Source organism: Lissotriton helveticus, chromosome 3_1 (assembly GCF_964261635.1).
Source record: "Lissotriton helveticus chromosome 3_1, aLisHel1.1, whole genome shotgun sequence".
In the NCBI taxonomy this organism is placed as follows: Eukaryota; Metazoa; Chordata; class Amphibia; order Caudata; family Salamandridae; genus Lissotriton; species Lissotriton helveticus.
The window spans coordinates 1885040637-1885062671 of record NC_136061.1 but is presented as its reverse complement, the minus strand read 5'-3'; the positions used below and the strand labels follow the sequence as shown (position 1 = coordinate 1885062671).

At 46.7% G+C, this 22035-nt stretch overlaps 1 protein-coding gene across 2 annotated transcripts in view; it reads left to right on the top strand.

Moving 5' to 3' along the window:
• LOC144823936 (sperm-specific sodium:proton exchanger-like) overlaps positions 1-22035 on the top strand; it is an 8804346-nt gene that overhangs the window by 8254031 nt on the left and 528280 nt on the right. For both annotated transcript variants that reach the window (XM_078682870.1, XM_078682871.1), the window contains one exon: positions 663-798. In XM_078682870.1, the coding sequence (XP_078538996.1) occupies positions 663-798 (136 nt within the window). The remainder of the gene's footprint in view (positions 1-662; positions 799-22035) is intronic.

Sequence of the window (22035 nt, the reverse complement as noted above, 5' to 3'; positions counted from 1 at the left end):
TTACAACATGACGCATCTAGGCAGATACTTCACGTTGTAAAGCACTGCGCCACATGAAAACTGTGTCAGGTTTCATGTGGGCGTTCCATCGCAGTGTGGGCGTTCTGTCGCAGTGTGGGCCTTCTGTCAGAGGAAAGCCTCGGAAAAGTGACGCAGTGAAATCTACAAGATTTCACTCAGTCACTTTTCCGACGACGCTGCGTCGAAACCTTGCGCCTGCTTTAAGCAGGTGTAAGGCGTGACGCAGCATGTTGGAGATAGGCTAGGGTGGAACAGTGCTGGAGTGCGTCGCGCCCCGACACGACTCTCACACTGCGCCATCCTTAAGCTGGCAGATACGTCACGCATCTGCCTATCCGTGCACCACGGCGCGCCGCATTGTAAATGCGGCGCATCCATGGTGGTGCACGGGTAGTTTTGCGTGAAGCATCTTTCTTGTAAACCTGCCCCTAAATGTCACCAAAAAATAACGACACTTCGGTTGCAAATAGTTCCATTTAAATTTTCCTCCAAATAATTCTGATACAAGGACAGCCTTGCTAATATTAATATTAGTATTTTTGGGGTATCAAATGCACCCAAACGTGAAAAACAAAAGTAAAGGGAAGTTTAAAAATGTAATTGGAATGTTAATCAATTTTTCTTATTTATTTATTTTCCAGGTACAAGGAACCGCTAATACGACAAAATTACTTATTGTGCCAAGCACTTCTAATGTTATAAAGGCTAGTGCAAGTGATAAGTTAAACGATTGCGCTAGTGCTCTATGCCTTCAACATGCAGCAGCCCGGAGAAGAGGTGAGAAATCCAAATATATCTTACTAATTTTTTATAGTTTCATGTTTCTGTCTCTGTTGAGATGTTAGGCCAGGGGTACTCATAGTACGGCCCGCGGGCCGGTGGCGGCCCGGCAAGCCTTCCTGGGCGGCCCGCGGACCTTGCAGACACATGTGATTTAAAAAGAAAAAATCAATAGTGTTCGCAAATACAGCCGCAGCAGCGCGGCCTCAGACTCTGCTCTGTGGGGGCCGGGGTATTCCAGTATTGTCAGAGGGGAGCTGCAGGGGCCTAAGAGGTGAAATTCAACAAAGCCTCATTAACATCTAAATGGGCTTTTAAAGACCCGTGAAAGACCCGTGAAGTACTTGGGGCGGCTGTGTGTGCTTGAGCTGAGGAACCTGTCACTGCCCGGCTGAGGGCTGACACACACACACAGGTGAGAGGGAGGGAGGGAAACGGAGAGAGTGGGAGGCAGACACAGAGGGTGGGAGGGAGACACAGAGGGAGGGAGGGAGACACAGAGGGAGGGAGGGAGAAACTGAGGGAGGGAGGCACAGAGGGAGGGAGGGAAACAGAGAGTGGGAGACAGGGAGGGAGACACAGAGGGAGGGAGGGAGACACAGAGGGAGACAGGGAGCGAGAGTGGGAGACAGGGAGGGAGACACAGAGAGAGAGTGGGAGACAGGGAGGGAGACACAGAGGGAGACACAGAGGGAGAGTGGGAGACAGGGAGGGCGACACGGAGGGAGGGAGACACAGATGGAGCGAGGGAGACACAGAGGGAGGGAGGGAGATACAGAGGGAGGGAGACAGAGGAAGCGAGGGAAACAGAGTGGGAGACAGGGAGGGAGACACAGAGGGAGGGAGGGAGACACAGAGGGAGACAGGGAGGGAGAGTGGGAGACAGGGAGGGAGACACAGAGAGAGAGAGTGGGAGACCGGGAAGGAGACACAGATCGTGAGTGGGAGACAGGGAGGGAGACACAGATGGAGAGTGGGAGGGAGGGAGGGAGACACAGAGGGAGGGTGGGAGACACAGGGGGAGGGAGGGAAACAGAGTGGCAGACAGGGAGGGAGACACAGAGGGAGGATGGGAGACAGGGAGGGAGACACAGATGGAGAGTGGGAGGGAGGGAGGGAGACACAGAGGGAGGGTGGGAGACACAGGGGGAGGGAGGGAGACAGAGGGAGGGAGGGAGGGAGACACAGAGGGAGGGAAACAGAGTGGGAGACAGGGAGGTAGACAGAGGGAGGGAGGGAAACAGAGAGTGGGAGACAGGGAGGGAGACACAGAGGGAGGGACGGAAACAGAGAGTGGGAGTCAGGGAGGGAGACACAGAGGGAGGGAGGGAGACACAGGGGAAGGGAGGGAAACAGAGAGAGGCAGACAGGGAGGGAGACACATAGGGAGAGTGGGAGACAAGGAGGGAGACAGGGAGGGAGACACAAAGGGAGAGGGAGACAGGGATAGAGTGAGAGACAGGGAGGGAGACAGGGAGAGAGTAGAAGATAGGGAGGGAGACACAGAGGAAGAGTAGGAGGCCGGGAGGGAGACACAGAGGAAGAGTGGGAGACAGGGAGGGGGACATAGAGGGAGGGAGGGAGACAGGGAGGGAGGGAGACACAGAGGGAGGGAGGGAAACAGAGAGTGGGAGACAGGGAGGGAGACAGAGAGAGGGAGGGAGACAGGGAGGGAGTCACAGAGGAAGGGAGGGAAACAGAGAGTGGGAGACAGGGAGGGAGACACAGAGGGAGGGAGGGAAACAGAGAGTGGTAGACAGGGAGGGAGACACTGAGGGAGGGAGGGAGACACAGAGGGAAGGAGGGAGACACAGGGGGAGGGAGGGAAACAGAGTGGCAGACAGGGAGGGAGACACACAGAGGGAGAGTGGGAGACAGGGAGGGAGACACAGAGGGAGAGTGGGAGACAGGGAGGGAGACACAGAGGGAGAGTGGGAGACAGGGAGGGAGACACAGAGGGAGAGTGGGAGAGAGGGCGGGAGACAGAGGGAAAGTGGGACACAGGGAGGGAGACACAGAGGAAGAGTGGGAGACAGGGAGGGAGACACACAGGGAGGGTGGGAGACACAGAGAGGGAGGGAGACACAGAGGGAGGGAGACACAGAGGGAGGGATGGAGGGAGACAGAGGGAGGGTCACAATTTTTTTTGCTTTCGCCCCACCCCCTCCCCCTCTGACCCCGCCCTCACCGGTGCGGCCCTCGGCCTCAAACCACACTGTAAATTTGGCCCCCGAGAGAAAGTTTGTGAGTACCCATGTGTTAGGCGGTGAGAGACCAAATTTAACAGATGCAGAGTTCCAAGCAAAAAAGAGTTCTTGTAGAAATGTGAGGCTCTGAAATTCCCATGAGTCTACACATACATTCAGTTAAGGAAGTGGGTATTTACAAGGCACTTGGACAAATAGTACATACTATATGCTATTTGCCAAGCTGCCTCCAAAATAGTACATCATTTTTGCTATTAAGCTCATCAGAGACCAAAAGTAGAGATGATGTACAATTTGACCAGCGGCCAGATAAATAGTGTGAAGCAGTTTTTTTTACCTAGCCATGAAGAAAAAAGAGATTTCAGGCAATAGTAGCGTGGTGGACATCTTGCAATGCGGATTAAACCTGTAGGAAGCATTTGAAAGTAAGTGCATATACAAATGTGCATTAATTTGTATCCGGTATGGATTACGCTAAGCTGTTTATAGAGTAAAAACAGTAAAATCAATTCTGAATACAAAAATGACTGTTTTTAATGCATGTTATTTTAATATTTAACTAAATGAAGGAATCAAACTTCTGTTTTCGGAGCTACAGGATGCGCAACACACATTCTTTTGAGATTCATTCTAGAAGTATTTGGCTTTCTGAAAAGAATAACAAGTATTGTTTTAAAGCATGATACATATATGTTCTATTCACTCATGCAAACACATTGTGTTTTTAATGTTCGTGGTACTTCTTTTGATGGTTTCTTAGGCTCTTTTTGGCCCTCTTCTAAAAAAGCCTTGTGCAAGCGTTAGTCTTCTTTTTAAGGGGGTTGTGCAAGCTTAGTGTTTCAAAAGTGGAAACACAGCAGCAGTTGACAAGCAGGAGCAGAAAGGCAATACAGACAGATAAGTGGTATCTGGGCCACACAGGGATATTTACAGTAGATCATTTATTTATTTCAAATGTTCTTTATTGCATTAATGCGTTAAACATTGCAAAAAGTAATTCTTACATGGAAACCCTATAAACAATTCTGCAGCATTGGGGCATATTCTCAAGGAGTCATGTCCGAGTTAACGGCATATTATCGCCCCATTCACAAGTTGGTGCTAACAGCCCATAGTACCAGTTTACATGCGATAGCAGCCGCAAAAAACATCGCCACAGATGACCCCCACAACTATAGCTAATGAGATGCAGAGTAGGCGTTCCCGTTGAAGAAGCCACAATGACACTACTCCGCAACATTCTCAACGACCAGCCAGATCAGCGAAACGACCACAAAACATGCAATGAGGCGCGTTAGCAGCAGGAAATTTACACCTGCTCTGACCTGGTGTAGAGTCGGACAGCAACCGGCACCAGAAAAGGGATCCCAGTCAACAGCCACACCTGAAGACAAACAGAAGCCATGGAGCTACTGATCATGCAGCTTGGAAGCCCAACGGGCCCACAACACCCACTGCCACCACCCCCTCGGACCTTCTCCGCACCACCCCCCCGGACCACCACAGAGGCAGCGCAGACACTGACCTTCAGAAAACACACCAGCCTCAAAGACTTAACACCAGATAATGTAATTGCACACTACATGCTCAAAAGGACAACTATCCTCTGCATCCTGAACATCATTGCCTACAGGCTGAAGGTACCAACACAGCGGACAATCATCATCCCACCTCAGAAAAAAGCTGCTGGCTGTGCTGCACCTGTTAGCCTCTGGTACGTTCTAACCAACCACAGCCAGAGTCAGAGGAGTCTCACAGCCAGCCCTATCAAAGTTCCTCAAACCTGTCCTGGATGCCATTATAAGCTTGGTAACCCAGTACCTATACTTCCCCCACACTGCCAGGAACATCTGAAGACCAAGCAAGGCTTCTACGCCATAGCTGGCTTCCCTCAAGTGTTGGGGGCAATAGACTGTATACATATCCTACTTTTGCCCACTGCGGACACTGCACACAATTACCACAGCAGAAAGCACACGCACTCTATCAATGTGCAGGCAATAGTGGACCACCGGGGACTCTTCACCAATGTCGTTGCTAACTACCCAGGCAGTGTGCATGATTCTTTAATCTTCCGACAGTCCATCATCAACCGGCGCTTCCAGGATGGCACCTACGGAAATGCTCTGCTCATTGATAAGTACCAAATGAACACACCACACACCTCAACTTCACAATCATGCAACTTACAACTCTGGGAATGCACATGTTACAAACTCACATGCAACATGCCAAACAACATGCCCACCTACCAGACACGACATCACAACTTATTGTGTTAACCTGGGCTAGCCATGTACACAAGCCATCAATGGCATGGCACCTCAGCCACACAATAGCAGATTGTGGGGAGAGGTGGGAACCAGGCATGTGCGAAGGAGGCAAGTGACCCATGAATAAGCATGTACACAATGCCAAGAGTGGCGTGGATATGCTGACCAGGCTGCAGTATGCAGACCACACACATATCCATGTTGACAGACACCACTGGTGTTTGGAGTGTAGTGGACAGTGGACACAACAATGTCACCGCTGCCAGTGGGGAAGATCGCGGAAATGTAGCTTGTTATGTCCCGCCCTGTATGCGTGAGCAGAGTGGGCTGGCCCGGCATATGTCAGGCCAGCGTAGGGGTGTGAATAAAAGGCACGTAACTCTGGGCGTGGTTCTCTTCCGGAATGCCCAACGTCTCTGCCCGGGCAGCGCTTCTCACCCAGCCATCTGGCCGTCGCTCTGAGAGGTGTTGCCTGCGATCCTGTCGGCCTGATGCACCCCAGGCCGCTGGTTCCCGAACCAGTCCTACCCACCCCTGCACACCCACGCCTCAATTCCCAACTGCCGAAAGCCTGCGTGTGTCAAAGAGGGCCCACCACGTGCCGGTGCAAGCTCCAGGCCAGAGGCACACAACCTTGGCAGCCTCCTCGGACCATCACAGCCTCCACAACACAGGCCCACTGAACTCCACCGGCATACACAGCAGACAAATAGGACACACATTTAGAATGGAGTCTTGATAAAACCATGACAGAGTACATTATCTAAGGCTGAGGTTATGTCACTATACTTCCTTCAATGCGGTGCCACCAAGACTGTGCATAGGACTCACATCAAACATGTCTGTGGCCCCTTGCTGACTTCAGCCTTCAACCTACACAGCGGCCCTCAGGCCTCACACCAATCCAATGCAGTCCATCGTCGCTGGCCAAACATCCGCTTAGCTCTGGTGCCACTACCTATGTCACCCACAAACCTTATACAAGCCTCCGTCCGACACTGCAGTCAACTAGGTCGCATTTTTGGAACTGAGTCTTGATTGCTTCATGGCAGTGTGCATGTCACAGTATGCAAGGAGAGGAGTAAGAGAAAGACTCGCTTCAGTCTGGAGGAGAAAAGGCCCACCTTTACGAAGGTGATGGGACACTACCAACAACTGCACTGGTGCCACTGCCTCTGTGCAGCGCAAACCTACCACACGTGGCTGTGGGCCTCTGATGAATGGTGGCTCCGGCACACACTGCGGTGTAGTAGGTCACACATTTTGAATGGAGTCTTGCCCTCTACTTGGCAGAGTCAATGTCATAGTACAGGCCTCATCGCAGAGTGCATCCCCTTCCAGCTCTGCTGCCCCTGAGTGTGTGCCCTTAAATTCATGGTCGATCTCTGTTTGTATGTCGGTGGCGTCTGGGTCTATGGGCTGGAGGTTGTCTTCCTCTACATGTAGCTGATACTGACAAGGTGGAAAAGTGGAGTCTGTAGCATTCAACTTCTCCATATTGCCTGTATGGGCTTGCTACTGCCCTCTGCATCACGCCCTGGAAGGACACCTTCCAGTATATCCCCCAACCCTCCGCAACATTCTCCTTGGACATCGTCGAGGACCCGCTCAGCTTGTGTGGCCCTACCTCAGTGAGCTGAATAGACGCCAAGATATTAGGTGGAATCTTGGCGATCCGCCTAATGCCATACATGTCCCAGCTTATACACTCTGACCAAGCCGGGTTTATACCATGGTGAAACACCGCATATAACCTACAAAGATTGGCACAAGTGTGGCATGCTCCATGCCTGGAGACCAAGAGTTGCGCACTAGCACTACTAACTATCGAACAGGCATGCGACTCCATGGAGTGGGAATACATATGGGCGACCCTTATGTCGTAATTTGGTAGTGACTAGGTTAGCATTTAGTTCAGCTACACGAACTTTCATGTTTAACTTGACCAAACTTGCGGGGGCCATTTTGTATTCCCTGGCTTCCATTTTGCAAGAACATGCGGCCCGGCAACAGGCTACTTTTAGCACTGGTCAAACTCACGCATGCGTACTCGAACGTTTAGATTAATGAACGGACACCTCTTAGGAATGTTTTCCAAAACTGACCAGTGGTACTTAACTCCTCCCACATGTTGGCTGTGTTCCAAAAATGCCCTTATATGTACCTAAACTGTGCAAAAGTATACCGCCTACCTTTTTATTACTGTTAAACTTGTATAAAAGAGGTCGCGCACCGATGTTCGGTGTGATACTTCTTGCATTACCGAAGGGTGCTGTAGGAATGTACCACCACCCCATGGGGTCCTAATAAACTTGTCTTTTGCATTTCCAGTTTCCGTGCCAACTTCTATTCTATGGTGTTTCAGAGTTATTGCAGAGTATGTAGACCTGACGGAACGCAATACCACAAATTGGCTACCACGAAGGGACTCATCGGCGAATCGGATGCCCGAAGGAGAGGTCGTGACAAAGGATTGGAAACTCGCCATGGACGCGTACGCTGCCACTGAGTGACCCGAGTCTTGGCATCCACGGTGTTTTCTTCCTTTCCTTCCAACTCGACCTTCCAGGTGGCGCCGGTCCTCGACTGAGATCCTGATCGGTTGGGTTGTCGTGCAGTGCCCGTTTGGCTGATTCGATTAAGGAACTTGGCAGTTGGAACCTGGACGTTTGAGAATATTTGGTAAGCTTGTGATTGGTAAGATAGTCTACTGACACTTACTGTGGCTTTTTGGATTTGTTTGAGTTAGCTAACATTTGGACCTATGATTTGAGTTATATGTGGAGTGCACCTCACATAGACAGGCATGTAGAGATATTTCTCTGACTTTGTATTTGTTTGAACGGCACACCGTGTGTAAAACATATTTAAGTGTCATTTTATGTAATATCGCGTTTCCGTGATATTTTGACATGCCTGTTCTCAGCACACTTTGAGGAATGTGCTGTTTTGGAAATGGTACCAATTATCGATTAAATGAATCTCAGCCGGCTGCCCCAGAGGGGACACCTAATCGTGAAATGTACATAAAATTTGGCCTCCCCCCCATTATGTATAGTACATTGTGGCACAAATATACGAAAACTGATCGCGAATTGCAATGGCCACTACATGGGTCGTTTGATTTGCGAAAGGTTCAATATGTGGAGCAGTGTTTGTTTCAGCGCAGGTCTAGACAGGATATGTTTGATTGTGTGCGTATGTGGGAGAAAGCGGTGCGTGAACGAATGAAGCGTGAACAAGCCTTGGCGGACAAGGAGCAGCTAAAGGCTGCTCGTGACAAAGCTTTACAGTTGCAGGAGAAAGAATTGCAGGAACAGAAAGAGAGGAAGACTCGAGAACGTAATTTGCAAGTTAATGGTCAGTTTCCTATTCGACGTCCTCTTTATCCTGTCCTTACTAATGAATCAGATGATTTTTCATTGCTAGATCGTTGCTCGCCTCCGTATGTTCCGCCTACGGCCCCAGATGAGGACTCAGACGAGGATGATCAGAGAGATCAGCGTACCGGGCTAACTGCTGATCGAGCCGCGGAATCACGCGGGTTTGCTCGTAAACTTAATGTTGATTCTATACCTGTTTCAGAGATCGATGGCCATATGCGTAAGTGGTCTGAAAGAGAACGATTGTATTTTTTGGATCATTTAGGAGCTGAAGTTGTTGAACGGTTTAGACGTTATTCATCTGAGTTGGAACCTAAGGATATATCAGTTGGTCGTGATAATTTACGTAAAGGTATTTTTGTTCTTGCAGATGCGGATGAGTTTTTCCAGCGTTTGGTTCGGCTACGGGATGAGACGTTACGACTACGGGCGGCGAAAAAGGCATCGGGTTCGCCTGCGTCTGGATCGACGGAAGTATCCAAAGAGTGCCCTATCTTTGGAACAGATAAGAACGCTGCAGTTCATGTTATGCCTATGCGAGAAGCTGCGCCTTTGTATGTCCCTCCTAAAGGGCAAGGCACAGATGATGATAAGACGTCTGTAAATGCGAAGGGTTATTTTATATATAATTGGGTTTATACGCCCTGGAATAGAACAGATGTTATGAAACTTAAGAATGCTTTGCCTGACCCTCGTAAAAACCCAGCAGCTTTCTATGAAGGAGTGGAAGGAGCTATTTCTTCGTGTGTTATGACATTAGTTGATATTGATCTTTTCTTTGGGTTAATATTGCCCCCTGATATGTGGAGAGCTATTCGTAAGTTTGATGATCGAGCGATTTTGGGTGCAGATTGGAAGGAGTTAGCTCAAGCTGATTTGGATAGGGAACCCGCATGTAAGCCGTGTCAAGTGATTTTAAATCTCCCGGCGGCTATTTTGAATAAATTAAAAACGCTTGTCCCCCCTAAGAAAATTGATTGGACGATGTTGGCTTCCTGTAAACAGAAACAGGATGAATCAGTCTCTGACTTTTTTTCCCGTTTCGAAGAAGCATTTCATGATTACAGTGGCCAATTATTAACAGAGGATACGGGCAGGCATTTGTTTGTTGTACCGGAGATTGCAAAATGTTTAAAAACTAGTGAAAGTTCATGGTCCACGGCAACCCCTTCTTCTTTATTGACTATGGCTCAGTATTATGAAAGGCAGGAATTGGAGGCTAAAGAAAGTAGTGATAAGAAAGCGAAGGATTTAAAGACGAAGGTGATGTTGTCTCAGGTTTATGCTACGCAATCGAGAGAGAACGATAGGGGTCGACGAGGATTGTATGGTGCGTCTTCCGCTCGTACTGATATTTCCGAGGATCAGTGTGCATACTGTAAACAGTTTGGACATTGGGCGTCGGACTGTCCAGTGCTTCGAGAACTGCGTAATCAGCGTGGTCGAGGAAGTGGAAGGTCACGGAATAGTTATTCAGGAGCGAGTGATCGTGGTAGGTTTGAAGCGAGGGGTCGTGGTCAGACTGACCATAATACTTTTGATCGACGGAATCAGTATCAGATAGCTGAGGGGGAGTCTATTGAGTCTCAGGATAATACTTATGCATAGGATTGCATAGGATGGGGTGTGGAATCGGTTGAAGTACCAGTCGATCAAAGGGGTTCATATATATCAGCACATGTTTTGGGTTCTACTGATCAGTTTCTGGTCGATACAGGAGCTACTCGTAGCGCTCTGTCCAAACACTTGGTTCCAAGGGCTCCCCTGTCTGGCGAAACGATTACATCAATAGGGTTCGATAGAACACCTTCTCTTAGCCCATTGTCTCAACCCCTTATATTTCACATTGATAAATTTACTACCCCATGCCCGTTTTTGTTATCTCCAAACACACCAGATAATATTGAGGGACTTGATATGCTTAAACGTTTTCGAGCAACTATACGCTGTGCCCCTGAAGGGGTACGGGTTATTTTAAATGAGAACTACCCAGAGGTTGAGAGATCGTGCCTCATGCAGGAGGCTGATGCGTTAGCTTCTCTTCCAAGTACTTTATGGGCTACTTCCGATACTGATGTGGGTCAAATGATTATTCCTCCCGTACGTATTACTGTAAAGGAGGGAGTGTCTTTGCCTCGCGTACCACAGTACAAAATCTCCAGAGAAGGTGAAGTGGCTTTGACTCATATTGTAAATGACTTGATTATGGCAGGGGTGGTGGAGGAAGTCCCCTATAATGTTTGTAACAGCCCAATTCTTTCGATCCTAAAGAAGGACACAGACACTAAGATCTGTCGTTTTATTATTGATTTGAGGGAAATTAATAAGATAGTCGTACCCCAGTATCCGGTGGTGTCTGACATTACCACCTTACTTACTATGATTCCACCTACAGCCACTACATTCACTGTTATCGACTTGAAGAATGCTTTCTTCTCGATTCCCATTCATCCTGATAGCCGATATTTGTTCAGCTTCACATTAAATAACAAATCATGTAGATTTTGTCGAGTTCCTCAAGGCTATACAGAAAGCCCTAGCATTTATAGCCAGGCTTTGAAAAGGCAGCTTGATTCTTTTGATTTACAGTCTGGGGTGGCTCTTATTCAATATGTTGATGACATTGTACTTGCAGCAGACACGCAGGAACAATGTGAGGAGAGTACTCTCTCCCTACTTTCTTTTCTTGCCAAAAATAATCACAAGGTCTCGAGGAAGAAGTTGCAATATTGTAGACCAAAGGTGACCTACCTCGGTCATCTTTTGTCTAAGGAGGGACGTGCATTGACATCAAACCGAATTCAAGCAATTTTAAATACTCCAGTCCATTGCACTCAGAAAGATATCCGTGCTTTCATAGGTTTGACGTCCTTTTGTAGACACTGGATACTAGGATTTTCGCACATTATAAAACCTTTGTTAGCATTGTTGTCCAAAACTACACCAATTCCCCTTGAATGGACAGATGAATGTCAGAATGCTTTTGACCAATTGAGACAAGCCCTTTGTTCTGCACCAGTGTTAGGTACACCAGATTATACAAAGATCTTTACACTATATGTACATGAGAAGGATGGGTGCGGATTGTCAGTCTTAGTGCAGACACACGGAGATAAACAGAGACCTTGTGCGTATTTCTCAGCAGTACTCGATCCTGTGGCTCGAGGATTGCCTGGGTGTTTTCGAGCAGTTGCCGCAACAGCAGTGGCTATACGACAGAGTGAGGGAATAGTTTTGTCACACAAATTGTTGGTGTTAGTTCCCCATGCGGTAGATGCTTTATTGAACCAAACGAAAACACAGCATCTAACTAGCGCTCGTTTAACAGGATACGAGCTAACGCTGTTGGCGCCACATATTACACTGAAGAGGTGCGCCACTTTGAACCCTGCTACTTTATTGCCATATCCTGTTACTGAGACCCAGAAGGAAGAACATCATGATTGTGTTTTTCTGACCGAAGAACAAACAAAGGGTCGTATCGATTTACAGGATACTCCACTTCCAACTGTGGGTTGATGGATCATGTTTAAAGCTGCCAGATGGCACGACTTCCGCAGCCTATGCGATCACGACACTTAAGGCAGTGGTTGAAACAGCACGAATACCGCAAAAATCAGCCCAAGCAGATGAATTGATAGCCTCAATGAAAGCATGTGAGTTAAGTGCTGGATTATGTGTGAATATCTACACTGATAGCCGTTACGCTTTTGGAGTAGTGCACGATTTCGGCCTACTTTGGAAGGAACGAGGATTTCTGACCTCGCATGGAGTACACATCATGCATGGAGAATTGGTACGCGATCTCCTTAATGCACTATTATGTCCCAAGAAAGTGGCAATAGTCAAATGTAGTGCACATAAGAAGGTGACAGACAAAATTGGACAAGGAAACGCTTTTGCAGATCGCATAGCGAGAGAGACTGCCATGTTACAAAATGTCTCTCCTATGTATGTGGTGAAATCACAGGCTGAGCGATGGCATGATGCTAGAGAGGAAATATTAGATATACAAAAATCAGCATCTGAAGCAGAACTTGCAAACTGGGCAACAGAGGGAGTGTTGGATGATGAGGGTTGTTGGCGTAGCAAAGATATGGAGAGATGGAAATTGCCTGCCGCTTATTTGCAAGCAATTGTTCAAATGACACATGGGCTGGCACATGTTGGAGCTCTTGCAATTACTAAATTGCTCACACGAGTTTGGGAGCATCCTGAGATTGCCAGCACGGCTAAGAGATTAGTGCAAACCTGTCTGATATGCTTACAGTACAATCCTGCTAAAGGGACTTATACTCCTAAAGGAGGGTTCGTTCCACCTACTGCACCATTTGAAGTACTGCAAATGGATTACATCCAGCTTGAGCGCTGTAATAACCTCAAGTATGTCTTAGTGGTGGTGTGTGCCTTCAGTAAATGGATCGAGGCCTACCCCACGAAGGATAATACAGCATTGACAACAGCTAAGGTGTTACTTAAGGAGTACTTCCCACGCTATGGTGTTTGTAATTTTTTGAGGAATGACAATGGTCCTCATTTTGTTGGGAAAATAGTGGAGTATCTCCTGAAAGGATTGGGAATTAAACAAAAATTCCACGCTGTATTCCACCCGCAGTCAGCAGGTCTAGTAGAGAGATATAATGCAACTCTGAAGCTGAAGCTTGCAAAGATCGTGGCATCCACGTCTTTGAAATGGCCGGACGCTTTGCCTTTGCATTACTGTCTATTAGATCAGTGCCACATTCCCGATCAGGCCTCACACCTTATGAAGTGGTGTTTGGAAGGCCTATGAATATATGGGGAGTCCCTAAGCCTCGCTTAGTACGTGATGTGCCTTGTATAATGATGAACGATTATTTGGCACGATTAACAAATGATTTACTTTCTATTCATCAACAGGTTCGAGAAGCGCTCCCCGACAATTCCATTGGAGAGGCACACGATCTCCGTCCTGGGGATCATGTCATGATCCGCGCGTTCGAGAGAACCAGCAGTTTGGAGCCGAGGTGGCGGGGCCCTGAACAAGTATTGCTGGCAACTCGGTCAGCTGTGCGAGTCACGGATAAGAAGAGGTGGGTACATTCCACTCACTGCCGTCGTGTCTCTCCGGATCTGGTGAATCCTGCGGTGCTGTCTGATTATCGAGACATCTTGGATGCAGAGAAGAGCCCAGCTGCTACGCCTCACGAATCGGAGGGAACCTTCCCGGACCACACTGTTTCTGGTGGAGCGAAATAGAACCTACGGCCAAGAGAAGCAGTTGTTTTGTGCGAGACTGGTTGAGTTACCGTTCTGAGGTTTGCGAAAACAGAAGACGAGAATATCAAGGGGGGGGATCAGTTCTGTCCAGTGTAGCGACACCCGTCTTGAATCTCGGAGAAGAAACCAGCGGCTACCTCGGATCTCAGCACTCATTTTTTATTTTTTTTAGTTTTGTTTTGAAACTTTTGTTCTTTGAATTATGGCACCTACTACGATGAGAAACAGGAGAATTCTTGGTGCAGTGCTTTTTGTTACGACTATAGTGGTAATAGCAGTAATAGCCTGGATCGTAGAACGATTGGTTCCGGCGAGAGAATATTTACTGCCTACCACTCCAATCCCATCTGAACATTTTCATTTTACTCTGCCTTATCATGAAGAGAATAATGAATGAAGTGGTATGCACACCATGTTTTTTTCTTTCTATTCGATTACAACCGAATTTATGTCATTTACTTTTGCCTTTGCGTGCAAACTGGATTGTGCCTCACCATCATGCACTTTGCATAAACAACAGCGATAGGGAGCGTGAACGTCACGCTCCACTCCAAAATGCACTGCAGTTATAGGATACTCGATCCAAACTTATATTAATCCATGTGTCGGATTCGTATTTACAAAGAAGCCTGGATTGGCGCATGTTGATACGTAAAGTTTCCAAAAAACGCAATTGGTTGCATATGTGGATAATGAGCGCAAGAAAAAGTGAAAAACTAGATAAAACATTTTTTGATTAAAGCACGGATTAACATTTAAGATGGACAAATGGATTAATATAAGTTTGGATCGAGTATCCTATAACTGCAGTGCATTTTGGAGTGGAGCGTGACGTTCACGCTCCCTATCGCTGTTGTTTATCATGAAGAGAGACATAGACAGACTTATTTAAATAACAGCTTCATTCAAATTCTACATCATACCCATAATGTGACGAACACTTCGAACTGTTGGGTATGTGGAATGTTGCCTGGACATCAGAAGAAAGGAGGAACTCCACTTATTCCTCTTCCATTCTCTCATAATGGTTCTCGTAATGCTTGGTACACTCTTCTTTTCACTTTAAGATGGACAACAAAAGGTGGACTACTTTTCCGACTCAATAAAGTTTGTTATAATGACAGAGATGGTTACCCACAGGCAGAAGGGACTAAATTTGAGTGGGAAGAATATCGACTGGACAATTTATCTACACCTCGTATTTTCACTAATCAAAGAATTACAAATATGTCCAGTTTAGATGTAATTACTGTTATTGATACTAAAGCCGATCTATGTGTACGAAATAAAGGTACCATTCCGGTGGGGAAGAGCGAATGTACTATTACTCTAACATTTGACACACCAACTGGTATTGCCTTTGTAGCCTCACGAAATACTTACTTTATTTGTGGAAATAAAGGATATCATCGTCTTCCCATTGGGTGGAGAGGGACTTGCTATATATCTTTTGTACTACCCTCTGTATTCATTGCCCCACCTATGTACCATAATGATTTTGTATTATATCATGATTTTATATTAAATAGGGTTAAGAGAACATTAGAAATTGAGAATGTGGATCAAACTGACTCCTCTTTACAACAATATGTAGATTTCAATTTAGGCCTGTTTTCCTTTGTTGGTGCTGCCTTAAATAGCAGGAAAATAAGACGGCTAACACGTGATGTGGAAGCTGTTGCTAATGAGACTGCCTCTGCTTTAGGGAATTTGACTGAGAAACTCCAAATTACTAGAATTGTAAAGCTTCAGAACCGAATGGTTCTGGACGTAGTATTAGCTGATCGTGGGGGTGCATGCCGCATTATCGGTAGTAGTTGTTGTGTGTACGTCCCAGATAAATCACCTTCTGTGTATGATGCCATTTCTAAAATACACAAAATTGCTGCTGAAATTCATCCCGAAAATGATACATGGACATTCTCTGATTGGTTCTGGACTTTGCTCAGTACCTGGGGTTGGAAATTACTGACTATCCTGTGTATGATCATTGGAATACTCTTCTTCCTTTGTTTATGTATTCAATGTGGCCCTACTTTATGTTCTGTATGTATTACAGCCTGCATTCCATCCAAACGAGCTATTGCCAAAAATGAACAAATGATTAGCAAATAAATAGGGAATATAATGTTGATCAACATTGATGATGAGTATCCTGATTATTTCCGTTATGAGGTAGCTTCAACGAAATGCTAAAAGGGCAGTCTGTCGTAATTTGGTAGTGACTAGGTTAGCATTTAGCTCAGCTACACGAACTTTCATGTTTAACTTGACCAAACTTGCGGGGGCCATTTTGTATTCCCTGGCTTCCATTTTGTATGAACATGCGGCCTCGTGGTCAGCATGCCCTTTTGTCCTTTCTCTGTACCAATGACCATTTACCTTGCCCGGCAACAGGCTCTTTTTAGCACTGGTCAAACTCACGCATGCATACTTGAACGTTTAGATTAATGAACGGTCACCTCTTAGGAATGTTCTCTAAAACTGACCAGTGGTACTAAACTCCTCCCACATGTTGGCTGTGTTCCAAAAATGCCCTTATATGTACCTAAACTGTGCAAAAGTATACCGCCTACCTTTTTATTACTGTTAAACTTGTATAAAAGAGGTCGCGCACCGATGTTCGGTGTGATACTTCTTGCATTACCGAAGGGTGCTGTAGGAATAAACTTGTCTTTTGCATTTCCAGTTTCCGTGCCAACTTCTATTCTATGGTGTTTGAGAGTTATTGCAGAGTATGTAGACCTGACGGAACCCAATACCACACTTAGGTGGATGCGACTAGGACAGAGGTTTATTCAATGGATATAAATAATATACTCATCAACACAAATGAGGGGAGAGGGCCATTATTGTTTAAACTCCAATACCCCAGGCCCCCAGATACAAACTAATGTTCCCACAAAGGGGGTATTAGCACCCACATGCATCATTATGTTTTTTGTGATTCCTTATTTACGAAAAATAGCGAATCACAAATAAGGAATCGCAAAAAGCAATGCATCAAAAAATTCACATTTAATTTGCGATTCGGTAAAAATCGCAATTTTTACCGAATCTCATAAAAAATGCAAATTTTCAATTGCGAATTCTCAGTTTGCGAATTCGCATTTTGCGAATTTGCATTTTCATGCATTGCAATCATGACACACCCAGGAAGCCAGGAGACTAATTACACACACCTGCAGCCCAGTTCAAACTGCAGGAGTGGCTTTTGGCAGTTGGAGCTCTGACTGCAGCTAGAGAAGGAGGGTTTTTTGTTTGCTGCTGAAGGAGAAATGGCTACAGAAAGTTCAAAAGAAGACCAACAAGCAAGGATAAGAAAAATAAGGTTTAGTGACCAGGAGCTGGAGATTTTGATAGAAGAGGTCACTTTGAGGCATGACCAGCTTTTTGGGAAAGATTCCCTTAAGGTCCCTGAAGCAGTGAAGAGAAGACTTTGGCTGGCAATACAAGCAAAAGTTAATGCTGTGGGGGTTTCCCACCGTGCATCACCAATCTCCAGAAACGCTGGTATGATTTACGCCGTCGTGCAAAAGAAAAAATTGCGACCAGGATTAAAAGTGCCAAAAAAACTGGTGGAGGCAACCCAATGGATAGACCTAATACCCCCCTGGAGGACATGGTTGAGGGGACCCTTGTTACTGAAGCAGTCATTGGAGTGATTCAAATAGACACCTCAGAGCATGCTGGCACATCGCAAGGTAAATGTGTTTTATTTTACATTTACTTCTTGCTATAATAGTTATAGTGCACATATCCTTATTTAACTCTTTGAAAATACTTCACAAATTCCCAAAAGGTTTACAGATGTACATTAGATGAGGGTGGACATAGGGTCATTGTAATGCATTGTAGCAATGCATTTTGGGAGTTGTAGTTTTTTGAACATTTGAAAAATTACATTTTACGACGTAGAGTGGTCGAAAGCATAACTGCCTCTGCGAATAGGGTATACGATGTAGGGGATAAGGCAAGTAAGCTCCTAGCCTGGCTGGAGAAAAAATGTGAGGGGCAGAGGACCATCTTACAACTGAAGGACTCTGCTGGGGCAATGCACACCCGCCCCGCCCGGATAGTCGAACTCCTAGCTGATCACTTCCAGGCGGTGTATACCTCTGCCATAGAGGTTACCCGGGAAATGGCGGAGGGGGCGCTCGCGGGAGTGCCCACCCGCACCCTGTCGCAGGACGGGGTTGAAGACCTAGAATCAGACTTGACGACTGAGAAGGTACGATCGGCTATCGCAGCACTGCATCCAGGAAAAGCCATGGGCCCCAACGGAATCCCGATTGAATGGTACAAAACCATGTCGGAAACGCTCGCAACGCCGCTACTCAATATGTACCTAGACAGCTTAGAGCAAGGGCGCCTGCCTCCTGATCAATGCATGGCCACCATTGTAGCGATCCCGAAACCTGGCAAGCCCCCTGAAGACTGCGGCTCCTATCGGCCGATTTCCCTCCTCAATGCCGAAAGCAAAATTCTGGCGAAATTATTAGCCAACAGGCTGTTGCCTCACCTTGGTCACCTCATTCATCCAGACCAATCGGGATTCATGCCGCACAGGAGTACGGCGCTGAATCTCAGGCGCCTGCATGGTGTTATGGCGAGAGCTCCGTTGTTGACAACCGATGCAGCGATCCTCTCACTGGACGCCACAATGGCGTTCGACTTGGTAGAGTGGCGGTACCTCTTTGCAGTCCTGCACCATATGGGCTTCGGCCCGAAATTCATAGGGTGGATCAAGCTACTGTACAAGTCTCCTATGGCGCGAGTGACTGCGAACGGACACATCTCGAGAGTCATCTCATTAGCAAGGGGCACGAGACAAGGCTGCCCGCTCTCACCGCTACTGTTTGCCCTGGTATTGGAGCCATTGGCAACTATCATTAGGACCACGCCACTGCTACGGGGCATTGACTGGGGTGATGGCTGGGAGGACAGAGCGTCCTTATATGCTGATGATATGCTAATATACCTAACGAACCCGGCAGAGGGGATTCCAATATTACTGGCATTGTGTGAGCGGCAGGGTGTTGCCTCAGGTTACAAGATTAACTGGATGAAATCGGTGCTCTTTATGTTGCATGGGACCCCGCCGCGTCTGGAGGTGGATTGCCCCTTGATGATAGAGGCTGTTTCCTTTAGATACTTAGGGATTCAGATCACGCGAGATCCTGTGACCTTTCAAGATATGAATCTGAGACCGCTGCTCGACAGATTGAAAGCGGATGTGCGCCACTGGAAGACGCTCCCGCTGACGCTGTTGGGCAGAGCGGCGCTTTTCAAAATGATGGCGCTGCCCCGGTTCCTCTATGTTTTGGAAAGCACGCCGGCGATGGTACCGCCTTCCTTTTTCAAACAGATAGCAGGGCAACTGTCGGGACTGTTGTGGGGAGGTAGTCCGGCGAGGGTAGCGCAGGTGAAACCGATTAGAGATTGGTACAGTGGGGGGATTGCACTCCCAAACCTGGAATTGTATTACTGGGCGGCACACCTCAAGGTGATTAACCAGTGGTTGCATGCACCTCAGGAAGACCCGGCGTACTTAGCTGATATACGGCAGCTTGGCACTAATACACTTCTGGCCCCGCTTTACAACAAAGGACTAACGACAAAACTGATCGGCCCGACTAAACACACTGTCACGTTGTGGCACAGAGCTCAATCCCGTCTGAAGTGGGGGGGGGGGTGATTACACAGCTCACACCCTTGTGGGACTCTAGATCGCTGGGAAACCTGAGACGTAGTAAAGGATTTGACCACTGGGACACTATAGGGATTTCCACGGTGGGTGATCTGTGGACAAGAGATGGGGTGATTCTGTTTGACACTCTGAGAGAACAGTATGAGCTGAACACCACTGAGACATATCGATACATACAGATTAGACATGCTTTACTGGGTGCGCTGACACCGGGTACTCAGGTCCCGGCATCGGCCCCTTTAGAGGACCGACTACTCACTGATTACATGGAAGCCAGCGCTACATCCTTAACGTATCGCAAATTGGTGAATAACTTGCCTGACCCACTACAGAAATTGAAAGGGAACTGGGAGGGGGATGTTGGTGACCTGGATGAGGCAGACTGGAATGCCGCAATGGCATCGCCTAAAGAAGCGGGAATCTCAGCAAGATTCCGATTGGTACAATTCAAGATATTGCACCGAGTGTACTACACACGCACCACCCTACACAAATTCCAAAGGGCAGATCACCCGTATTGTTTGCGAAATTGTGGGGAGGAGGGAACGCTGTTCCATACCCTTTGGTCCTGTCCGAACATAATAGACTACTGGTAGCGAGTGGCGCGCACGATCGCCCAGACACTACAACTCCCGTTCACTCCTGACCCTAGAATTTGTTTGTTATTTGTATGGGACCCGACCGACCTTACACCACATGGGCGGAAATGGGTAGTTATAGGGATGATGCTAGCGAAGCGGGATATAGCGCAAAGATGGGGGCATCAGAGACACCGACTTTGGCACAGTGGTGCAGAAATATGGATTTGCTTATGATGGTGGAGCGGGCGGTATATCAACAGAGGGCCAATCCACGCAAATGGAACAAAATATGGCTGCCATGGAACGCATACAGGGGGGAGCCTTGTGAACCACTACCGGAAGAAGAAGATGTAGACAGTTCAGAGGGGGAGGATGATGTAGAATAAAAATGGGACTGCGGGTGGGACGGGGTGGCATGGGTGCGGGCTGCTTAGGTCCTCCCTAGCCCGTCAGGCATAGACGATGGTAATGACTACATGTGGATGGTGAAATCTGGCCCGCTGGCCTGACATAACCAGAAAAGATGCTGTATACTTAACGTGCTTCTGTTAGACCAATCTGTACACCTGAATGTTGTTTATGGTTCAATATTACAAAACAAAAAAAGGAAAATGTTGCGATTCAAATAGATTTTGGCGGAATGTTGACGCCACGTCTCTTAATGCTTGAACTGCTACACATGTTCACTTGCTGCAACAATAAAAATAATTTAAAAAAAAAATTACATTTTAGGACATAGAAATCACCAAGTAAATTTAAAAAAACACAAAAGTCCATGTGACTTTGCAAGCATGATGCATGTTTATTTTAGTTTCAGTGTAGTTTGAGACAGTGCACTCAAACATTAAAAATGAGGAAAATTAGTAAAATATTCATTTTTTTATTCATAGAACATGAAAAGGAAAATGAAACAGATGATTTGAACAACACATTCAACATAGAATTGCATTCCCCTGCAGAACAAAGTAATTTGACATCCTCACCCACTGTAATGAGAAAAAAACCCAAAGAAAAGAGTGCAGCAAATACAAGACTCAGACTTTGAAGAAGAGCCCAATGCACAAGTCAATGAGCAGCTGACTGTTCAAAACAGTGCCCCTCAAACAACAAAGTTAAGTCGTCACTCTAGAATCCAACAGTTTTACAGGCGAAAGTCCCGTCCTGCAAACCAAAGAACATCCTCACAAGATGACAGCAATGCCAGTGTGGTGGAACAGAAGCTGCTCAAAGTCCAAAGGCTGCAAGGGAAAGATATAAGGCTAATGAAGGGCACACTCTATCGAATTAGTAAAAACATCAGTGCTATGAGTAGCAGTGTAAGTCAATTCACAAAGGTTTTTGAAACTGCACACTTGGCCTCAAATAGTAAACTGGACCGCATGGCATCAGCTATGGAAACCATGTGTGAAGCAATACAGGCTCAAAACATTGCCAATTGCAATAGACACTTGAGATTAATGTCTAGCATGCACACTTACACCAGGGCTTTACATCGTTTGATCAATAGCAATGCACATATCCTTAAACATACCATGTGCATGCAGAAGGAGTTAAGTAAGTTTTGCAGTCAACTCACATTGGGAATGATGGCCAAAAAAAGTGCTGATGATGTCATGCCACCTGACATTACTATGCTGCAGTCTTTGCAAGAGGGCAACATTGATCATTGTGCTCAAAGCAGTGGAAATACCTAATAAAGTTGGAGAACGACGCAGCTCAAGACATCTTGAACAAAAAACAAGCACATGTAAGGGCGTAGGTAATTTAAAAAAACAAAGCATTAGGTGTGCGTGGAAGAAAATAACCTTTCTTGAAAGCAAT